General features: G+C 59.5%; 1 protein-coding gene across 1 annotated transcript; it reads left to right on the top strand.

The window, feature by feature from the left end:
- Window positions 1-1301: 1301 nt before the first annotated feature.
- OSR1 (odd-skipped related transcription factor 1) lies at window positions 1302-7919 on the top strand. Its single transcript, XM_038560846.1, has 3 exons — window positions 1302-1600; window positions 6033-6732; window positions 7508-7919. Exons 2-3 carry the CDS (start codon window positions 6065-6067, stop codon window positions 7641-7643), a joined length of 804 nt encoding a protein of 267 aa, XP_038416774.1. The 5' UTR covers window positions 1302-1600; window positions 6033-6064; the 3' UTR covers window positions 7644-7919.
- The last annotated feature ends 2417 nt before the right edge of the window (window positions 7920-10336 follow it).

Genomic DNA, 10336 nt, shown 5'->3' with positions numbered 1-10336 from the left:
CTCCTCCCCACACCAAGTGGGGGCTGGAGGCCAGGTTCTCTCCTAAAGGCTTGTGGATAAATAAGACAAGGGTCTTCTTCAACTGTGGGGGGGGGGGAGTGCGCAATTCCACTGTCATTTCCCTAGGTCAGAGAATGACACCAGAGTGATCAGAGTGAAGCTGGACATAGCACTGTTTCCTCCCCAGAGGACATGGTCCTAATATGCTAGAGACCTACTGAGGCCAGGACTCAGCCCCAAGGGTTGGGTGGGTCATTCAGCAGCAACCCTGGGCAAACCCTGGAACTGCAGTGGTATAAATCTGGACCCACCCAAGTCCTGGGAAACCTTTGCCTCCTCCTGAATCCAGGTCTGAGTATTCCAGAGAGGTGGCAGGGAGAGGTCAGGGCTGGGGTCAGCTAGAGGTCAGTTCCCAGAGCCCAGCAGTCAGTAAGGTATTGGTACTCTCTCTAAGGCAGAAGCAGTGAAGACCGTACTTCTTGCAGCGAGAACCCCAACCTCTCCTTAGGTCCCAAGTGCCACCTGAACCATCTCCTTGGGCTCAGAGGTCCTGGAGCTGAGGAAATTTGCAGCGTGCTCTCCAAACTCCCAACCTATCCTCCCAAAACAAGTGAATACATGATTGGAGGGTGCAACTGTGTGTTAGGGTGGGATCCCAGAGGGGTTTGGATCCTAGGACAATAACTCTCTTGACCTCCACCACCTCCGATTTTTCCACCGACCTCCATAATCCGGGGTCTGACGTCAGCCCTAGGCATTTGGGTCTGGGCTGCTGCCCTGGAGGTGAGCACTCGTGGATGTCCAGGGACTGCTAGATACCCAGGGCCCTACGCCTCTGGGAAGGGATTCTGGGAGAAAGGGCGACTCTGCCCGGGCCGAAGAGCGCTGGAGTCCAAGCTACGCCTTGGGGATCCTGGTGTACCCGCCCCCCTCCCCCCGGCCCCCGTGCACAGGCTTCTGTCCCAGGCGCGCAGGAATAGGACCCCGGAATGTGCAGTTTCAGCCTGCTCTCCTCTGCTTGAGGCTGTTTCCTCCAGCACACCAGGGGTGCCCTCGGGGGCCCAGCAATGCAGAAGGGGTCGCACGGGACTGAAAGGCGGGGGACGCAGGTCCGGGGAGGCCGGGGCGAAGTGAGCGCAGCTGCCAAAGTCTGCTGCCCGGGTCAGCAAAACTTTGTCTCTCAGTGCGCAGGCGCAGGGCAGGGTTGGGGGACAGGGGAGGGAGGGGAGGAATCCTGAGGCAAGGGGAGGAGGGAGGGAGAGGGGGAGGGAGGGAGGAGGGTGGTGGATTAAAATAAGTAGGCGGCTCGGTGCTAAGGGATGAGTGAGTCGGAGCTCGGTCTCTCCCCAGCAAGTTCTCAGCCGCTCCCGGTTCAGACCCAACCGGGGAGCCGCGAGCTGGGCTCAGCGCCCCCCGAAGGGCAGGCCTCCGGGGCAGTCGAGCGCTCCCGCGCGTCGGGCGCTCCGAGTCCCCGCAGCCGGAGCGGGGCCAGGACTCTAGAGCTCCGGGGGTGCCTGTGGAATCCAGCGCCTCTGGCTTCCCGGGTCCCCCGCAGCGGAGCCCCGGAGACGCCCTCAGCCCGGGACCGCCGCGGAACGAGGTAACTGCAGCCCCGGGAGCCCCTGCTCGGCGAGGGGGGTGCGCGCGGCACTCCCGGGTCCCCTGTCACCGTGCGGCGGGTGTCTCCTCTCTGTGTGCCCCAGAAGGAAGCTCCTCCTGCCAAACGTAGGCTGCAGGACCTTTGTGAAAGTGAGAGCAGCTGCAGCCCAGGGGGGTTGGGGGGTGCGGGCGCAGGGACTTCCCGCGCGGGGTCGCCGGCCTCCGACCTCCGGGGACTGAGGGGGCGGGCCTCCCTGCTGCCCCGGGGCTCCCGGGTACCCGCGGCGGGATGCCCGCGCACCTCGGAGGCCAGCCCGTGGGCCCCCCTCTAAGAAACCGAAGAAACTTCCCGAGCACTAACTTTCCCGAGACGCACGCCTAGCTCCTTCTGACCTACTTTAGCTGACGAAGAAGAAAAAGGGAGCGGAGGGATGGCCACGGCCGCAGCCGACGGCGCAGGGACAGGTGCATGCCTCAGCCAGGTCGCGCTGCTCGTGCAAGTTGGTTTTGTTTTTGCTTTTTTTTTTTTTTTTTTTTGTTTTTTGTTTTTTTTTTTTTTTGCGCAGTTGCGCTCAGGTATCAGGCGGGCTGGACCCGGAGCTCGGGGACTCGAGCCTGACCCCGCCTCGCACTGGTGCTCCGACTTCGGGGTGTTCTCTGTAGGATGATTGCTCTGTGTGGCCAAGGCCTTGGGGAGTAACCCGCGACCCGTCTCGGTGCAAGGCCCCGCGCAGGGGGGCGCGAACCCTACTTCCCAATTGGAGACCCCACGCCCGAGCAGCGGAAGCGCTATGGGTGCCGTGAGGGTCCCGGGTTTGGGACTTATAAGCGAAGAATTCGTTTCCTCCCCTGTCTGTCCCCGAATTCAGCCTTCGGGAGAAACAGGGGAGGACGGAGGGGAGAGGGAAAGAGGCGAGGGGCTGTCCGCGGAACTGATTTCTTTCCCGAAATGGCTCTGATGGGAAGAATGAAAACCCATATCCAGTGGTTTTCCAGCAGCAGCAGCAGCAGCAGCAGTAGCACGGGCAGCAGCGGGGTAGCCTCTCAGAGTGCAAAGTGGCTCCGAGGGTTTCTTTGTTGCCACAATTTGGTAAATTTCAAGGGGACCCTGGGCTGCGCGCTGGCCTTTGGGAACAGAAACCACGTGCAAAGCTGGTTAGTCTCCCAGATTCACCACCTCCCAGAGAGGAGAAGGGCTGACAGGGACAGGGGACCACCGGTGGGTGATGTCCTATCCTGGGCTGCCCGAAGTAATTGCGCTTTCATTAAGATTGGGAAACAGATCGCTAAGGACACAGCGGGCGTTTAAATGCGGCGGGATGGCCGCCTAGCCGAAGGGTTCGTTCGATCTCGTTTGTTGGGAGAACCCACAGAAGTATCTGGCGGTGGTTAGTCCCCCAGCCAGGGGTCTGGACGCCTGTCACCACGCGTGTTGGGGATTCGATGTCAAGGATGATTTTCTGGGGCTGCTGCTGGGCTCCTTCAGGCGCAAGCTCGGGGAGCTCTCTCCGTCCTCATTAATGCAAGCAGTTAACTCGCTCACGCTCAATTAGCCCCGAATAAACCACTTTAATAGACTCTGCACACTTCATTAATGCCCGGCACAGGGCTGGCTGAAGACCTGAGGTTGGCGCTCCACCGCGCCAGGGAAGCAGCGCGGGCGCTGCGCAGCGGACCCGGGCTTGGAAGCGCGAATGGCTTTGCCTGCGTGTAGTCGGGATCTCTCCCCGTCACCTCTCAGGTCCCGAGGCTCTTTGCCAAGTGGGTGCCTGGCCCCAAGAGAGGTGTTTTCCCTCGTGTTTAAAAATCTAAAGCGCTCGCACAAGGGCTCCAGGGTCAGGGCAACCGGACCAGGAGGGGCTAGAGTTTGTCCATCCTCTCCAGCTGGAGAGGCGAGTGTGAGACTGTGTTTTTCTCTTAGTTGACCGCCTGAAACCGGATCGTGCATTTGGCCCATTCTTGGTACTAGTGTAAGGAGCCACGTTTCGAACGAATTTTGTCCCCGGGAAAGTCGTTGGCGAGAGTCTGGGGAGCCCTGGCCTCGGAATGCGGCAGAAAATAAGAAACTGGCTGCGCTGCTGAAGAAAATAAATTGAGTGTTGGGGGAAACAAGATCGGGCATATAGCCCGGAAAGGTTGGCTCCCAAGAGCAGTGATGGTTGCAAATGCCCCCTCCCCCTATGGAGCCCAAGGCCTTCTAGGCTCGGGGGATAGGCGAGGCAAAGCCAGGTTAGTACCCGACGTTGGGGGGTTCCCCACCGGGGCACCGCGGGCTCAGGCCCTTGTGCAGCCCAGAGCCCTGCCGCCGCCACCGCTGGCCGGGCCTGGGATAGGCCGAGACCCGAGAGGAGCAAGCTGAGGCCCCGGTGGCGCCCGGCGCACCCCGGGGAGCCAGAGATAAGGATCTGATTTCCTGCGCCTGGAAGGGGAAGAAGAGGTGACAGCAAATCAAAGAGCGCTCACCTCGCCTAAATCTGGGCCAACCTTTGAAGTTGGAGAGTCTTCTCTTTCTCCTTCTCCCTCCCCCAACCCCAAAGGGCCCCTGCTTTCCCTGGGGCCCAATTCCTATTTTACTTCGCCCTGTTTTAGTGCTCTAGGATGATCTTGGGGCTCTAGGATCACCGGGCCACCAGTGATCCCAGCAGGAGAGAAGACTGGTACGGAGGCCCTGGCTCTTCCACCGGGGTGGGCACTCCGGCTCCAGCTCCAGAGGCAAGGTCACCGCAGAGTTGTGCCTCCCCCTAGCCCGGAGGCTGAATTCATTGCTTCCTTTACGCTCGGTTTTCAGATGATTGCGAAGTATAACCCGCCTCCCGCCTCCGGACTTTTCTGCAGGCTCTCCTTGTTGTGCACCTTCCACTCCCAGCAGGGCCTCTTTCCCTACCACCCACTATTCAGCCGGTGACCTCTCTGCCAGCTTCCCAGGGAAACCGTTTCTGGGTCAGGATTGCCCTTACTCCTTCCTGACCGGACAGGGCACTCCTCCATGGAAAGCTCTGCTGCGGTGAAAGGCTGCAGAGCCTGACTGGGCCTTGTGGCCCAGGGCTGAGGGCAAGCTAGGCTAGGGAAGCTGTCAGCGTTCAGCACCTGAGCCTCCCAAGGCCCCCGTGAACTCTCTACTTTCCTTCTCTCATCTTGCCTCCACGGGACAGACTGATCTTCAATTTGGCTTCAATTAGGACAGTCTGGGAGCCTCGGAGATGAAAGTTCTCTCTGCAGAGCCCAGATCTGTCCATGGAGGCTGGTGACCCTGACCAAGCAGGCCAGGAGATGCCAGTCTGCCGGTCACTTCAGCTTCCTGGCCTTGCATTTGGAGGGGCAGAGATTAAAGCAGCTGAGGGGCCAGCTTCAGTGCTTTGCCCAAGGGCATGCCCACCTGCCCAGGTGTCACTGCAGGCGTAAACATCCAGAGAGCCCCAAGACACTGCTCTCTTTTCAATGGGGCAGGGAAGACACTGAAGCCCCCTTGTATGTGACTGCTGATGTCTGAATGAGGAAAGGAATGTGGTGTCAATGCCCTCGCTGAAAAGAAGGGGATCCCCAGGGGCTAAGGTGAGGAGTCAATCCAAAAGCAGCCGCGGAGAGGGTGGTGTCAACAGGGCTCCCCAACAGTGAGGCAGAAAAGCAAATTTGACATCGAAGTTGAGAGTTTTGAGGAGAAAGATGACATGGCTTCTGGAAGCCAAATTGAAGATCAGCTAGTAGAGCCTAATGCACGGGAGACGGGAGATACGCAGATGTGTGTGTGTGTGTGTGTGTGTGTGTGTTTGTACTGTGCTGTCTCTCTGTGAGGCCCTTCCTGAGTTCCACACGATCCCCCGTGTGTGTATGTGTGTGCTCACGCACATGCGCCCCTATGGACACATTCGGGCCAGTTCCTGCATTTTGTTTAGGACTACGACACGGATCATCTCAGTTTATCTTTGTACCTTGTTGCCAACTCTGCTTCAGAACGTGCGAATCTGTGTTTATCTGCCGTTGCGCATTTCTGTGTTCTGTGTTTGTTTATCTGCGCGTGAATGTATAAGTGTAATTCCAAGTTCCTGCTCTCTTTGCAGGAGTGCAATTCCGTGTCGACTCGGGCTGGCGTGGATGTGAATTTCCACACACCCGTTTCCTGGTGCTCCTGCCTTTCTCAGCACTCTGTACCCTGGAGGCCCTCACTTAAGTTGTTGAGTTGCACAGGATTTGGTTTCCTGCTGGTCTCTGTGGCAAGTTGTGTGTCTCTGCCAAGGCCATTCGGAGGGAGCCCTTGCATCAGAGAGGGTTCCATCTTCTCTGTGAGGGCAGTGGGTTCCCTCAGTGGGGTCTTAGACTTCCAGCATCTGTCACGGGGGAGGCAGAGGGTGTGGCTGGGCTGGAATTCAGAAGGAAGGGCGACCTACCCTGAACTTCTCTTTTTCTCTTCCCTCTCTTTCCTTTTTTCTTTGCAGATTGAGATTGAGAACACAGGGCAACTACCACAATGGGCAGCAAAACCTTGCCTGCGCCAGTGCCCATTCATCCATCCCTGCAGCTCACCAACTACTCCTTCCTCCAGGCAGTGAACGGCCTGCCCACGGTGCCCTCGGACCACCTGCCCAACCTGTATGGATTCAGTGCCCTGCACGCGGTGCATCTGCACCAGTGGACGCTAGGCTACCCTGCCGTGCACTTGCCACGCTCCTCTTTCTCCAAAATGCCGGGCGCTGTGTCCAGCCTGGTGGACACACGCTTCCAACTGCCTGCCTTTCCCTGGTTTCCTCACGTAATCCAGCCGAAGCCCGAGATCACTGTTGGAGGCAGCGGCCCCTCCTCGCTCAAGACCAAGCCACGCTTTGATTTTGCCAACCTGGCTTTGGCTGCCACGCAAGAAGATCCATCTAAGCTTGGCCGGGGGGAGGGTCCCGGTTCCCCCGCTGGTGGGCTGGGTGCCCTCCTGGATGTAACCAAGCTGTCCCCAGAAAAGAAGCCCACGAGGGGACGCCTGCCTTCCAAGACCAAGAAGGAATTTGTCTGCAAGTTCTGTGGCCGTCACTTCACTAAGTCCTACAATCTCCTTATCCATGAGCGGACGCACACCGATGAGCGGCCCTACACCTGTGACATCTGCCACAAAGCCTTCCGGAGGCAAGACCACCTACGGGACCACAGGTACTGTGGGTGGCTCCCAGAGCAGCTGTCTATCTGTCTCTGTCCTCACCATCCTCCTCCCTAATGAGGTGGTTCCTGAGCCCTGCTGTGGCTCCAAGCGTCAGTTTCTGGGAATTCTCTAACATAGCAAAAGAAGCCATACAAGGCTCAGGGATAGGCTCTTGGAGCGTGGTTGGAGAAAGGATGGGAAGCCTAAGTCAGGTCTCCGTGAACTCCAGACAGGCAGGCACAGCTTCCTCACCCCTTCTTCCATCTGCAGTGCTGTCCAATACAAGTTTCTGCCTTGATGGCCAAGTGGGACCTGTTTCACATGTGACCACCGAGCACTTGAAATGCACAACTAGTGTGACTGCGAGATTAACTTTTTAGTTTTACTTAGTTTTAATTTTAATGACTACATGCGGCTAGCTAGGCTGACAGCCTGGGCAGCACAGCTCCAGCAAATCGTCTACCCCTCCCCCTAGGTTCCCTCATTCACCTTTATTGTTAACCCAGGCCTTATAAGGAAACTCTGCTTGTCCCTCCTGGGGAAGGCAGGGACCAGCCAAAGCTGGACCTGTTGAGGCATCCAATGGATCAGACGTTGCCTTTGGGTTTCCTTCACGTCCCTACTCTATTCACAAACTTCTCATTTTGCCCACTCCACATGCGGTGCCCCCCACCTCCCCCCTTCCTTTGGAGGGCAAGTGCCTCACTGCAGCAGGAGAGGATCTTGGGTAACTGTTTACAACATTACCTCATTTTGCAAAGATCAATTCTCTGTTTTTGCTTTCAGATATATTCACTCCAAAGAGAAGCCTTTCAAGTGTCAAGAGTGTGGGAAAGGTTTCTGCCAGTCCAGGACTCTCGCTGTCCACAAGACGCTACACTCACAGGTGAAGGAGCTCAAAACCTCCAAGATCAAATGCTAAAGAGAGCCTCCGGGTGGGTCACCAGGACCCTGGGTCACGCTGCCCCCTCCTCCAGAGGGACCAGAAGCCGAAGGCGACTCTGGCGGGCAGCGGGAGGGGTGCCCGGGACCTTCCCCAATCCCAAACTTGTCCCTTGGGTCCCGGGCGCACGCGGAACTCGAGAGCCCCGCCCGGAGCCGTGACCCCAGCCGCCCGGGCGGCTCCCCCAGGACGCGGCTAAAGTCTTGGCCAAAAGGCGGTACTCACGTGGCGGAAGGGAAACTGCATTTAAAAAAAGAACGAAAGCTCCGCGGAGCCGCAGCGGCGCCTCTCCCAGAAGTATTACTTTTTCTATTGTTATTTTATACGTTTTCTTTATTATTTTTTTCTTTGACCATATAAGCTTGTAACTCTGCCTGCGGAGAGAGAGGGGAGCGGGAAAGAAGTCCTGCGCGATCGCAGCTTCCACCCCCTCCTCCCGTCCCCATCCCCACCCCCGGGAGCCTGCAAAAGTGTAATCCGTGTATCTGCTTCAGCGGCCCGGCCCGGCCCTGGGAGCGCGGGGCGCGGACGCCCCCTCCCTGCTCCGCGCAGCGCAGCCGTCGGGGCGGGGGCCTGGGGGCCTCGGGCCCCGGGGCTGGGGGGGGGGGGGCGCCTCCGGCTTCCCTGCTCCGCGCCCAGTCACCACGAGCGAGCAGCCGGCTAGGAGCAGGGCGTTGTATTGCGATTGGCACTTTATGCTGACCATCGGTAACGGACATTTATCACTGGAGTTTTTTAAAAATATGAAATAAACGGTTATTTTACAGGCATTGTAGGTTAGGTATTTTCCCTCCCAAACGCAGGACGCAGGGAGGCTCCTCTACGGGCTCCAACCTGCCCCACTTCCCCGGCCCCGCCTTATTGAGGTGATGGGGTTGAGATCCCTGGGGAAGCGTCCCCTCTCCCAGTGGGGGTCCGCCTCCCGTCCCGGGATTATTTGCTCAGTCCACTCCTCCATTTCGGCCTTAGGTCTCAGCGTCCCCAGGCCTCAACTCCACAGGGCTGGGGGTTTATAAAGAGGCCAAGCCCGCGGCCACTACATCAGCCGTGAGCAATCTCAACGTCTCCGGATGCCGGGGTCGCTTAGGGTCCACTAAGAGGGACAGAGTGTCACCCACCTCTCAACCAAAGGCTTCCGTACCAGCCTCCTGCAGCTGCTCGGGGGAGGGAAGGGGGTGTCCTTCGGGACAAGTACTGACCCCTGGTCCCCAATACCCGGCTGCACCTGCACAATCATCGCCGCCTCCCCAAAGCCCCAAACCTACAACCCTCCCTAGGGTTGTAAGGATCCCCCAGGCACAATTCTTTGGCTGGGGCGCGTCCCCTGCCCGGGGCACGGCTCCACGCCCGCGAAGATTCCCTACAGTTTGTAAAGCCTTGCGAGGAATGGCGGGGGCGGGCGCCCTGGGAGGCCCGGGAAGTTTAGGAGGGGAAATCTGAGTCGGCCCTCCACAAGTTGAACCTTCCCCGGGGCGTCTCGTTTTCCCACAATTAGAGGCCGGGCCGCGGGGCTCTCCGGCTTGGGGCGGGGCGGGGCTGCCCGGCTCCCGAGCCCCGACCGCAGGGCGGCGCAGGCGGTGGCGCCCGCGGCCTTTCCCAGGCGGAGCGCGCAGCCCCTCGGGCTCGTGTGCCCGGCCGGCCGCGGACACCCGGGGGCCGGCAGGGCCCTGCGACCTGAGCGAGCCAGCTCGGGCCGTAGGAGCCGAACGGCTCCAGCTCGGGCCGCACCATCCCCACCGCCCCAGGGCGGCCCTCCCCGCCCAGCGCGGGGCTCGCAGCTGCGAGGTTGCGGAGCCCAACTCGCCCCAGTGGCCTCGGCGGGGCCTCCGCCTTCGGAGCCACGCTGCCCCCTGCTGGACAGGCCTGGAGGGGCGGCCCGGGACCGGGGCACCTCACGGTGTCCGCCCCACAGCTCCTCGCGATGCGCTCTCTAGACGGACTCTCCGCCGCAGGCCCTGCCCACCCCTCACCGAGATGCCTGGTCGTGCCCTCGAAGCCTTCTCGACCTGTGCCACGGCCCGCGGCGGAGGAGGACGGTCCTCTGCCGGGATATCTCCGCTGGTTGAGCAAGATCACAGCCCTTCTCCCCCCAGCCTCAGGGGGACGCTCCCCAGGAGAGAAACGGAGTCTGGACCCCAGAGAACCGCGATTTCTGGGCTCAGAGAGGGAGGATGGGGGGGAGGGGGTTGGGGGCTTCGAGGGCTTTATCCCCCGCGCAGCGCAGGCCATAGTAAGGTCTTAAGGCTTATGTTAGGGCTCATGGTAGGAGCCACATCAGTTCCTTTAGTAGCTCTCTGAGGTCTGGGGACCTGGCTGTTCTAAAACGACAGTGTCTGGTTACACACAGCCTCTACGGAAAGCTGTGGGCGGCTCCGAGGACCCGAGAGAGCACCTTCCTCAGTTCCTCTGCTCTTTCTAAGGATCTCTTTCCTGCCCCTGCACCCCGCCCTCCATCCCCCCATCGCAGGTTAGCCACCTCCCATTCCCCCGGGACACCTAGGGCCTCTGCAGTTAGCTTCATTCCAAAGACCTCATGAAGGCTGTGAAATGCGAGAAGTTCACAGGGGAGGTTTTTCCATTCTGGCCCACCTCATCTCTGGTAACCTGAACCCCGGCCTTCCGTCCTAGGCCCTGGAATTGAGAGATTTTCAATATCAAGTGTGCATCCTTAG

The sequence above is a fragment of the Canis lupus genome, chromosome 17, assembly GCF_011100685.1.
Source record: "Canis lupus familiaris isolate Mischka breed German Shepherd chromosome 17, alternate assembly UU_Cfam_GSD_1.0, whole genome shotgun sequence".
NCBI classification, from domain to species: Eukaryota; Metazoa; Chordata; class Mammalia; order Carnivora; family Canidae; genus Canis; species Canis lupus.
This window is presented reverse-complemented; position numbering and strand designations above follow the sequence as displayed.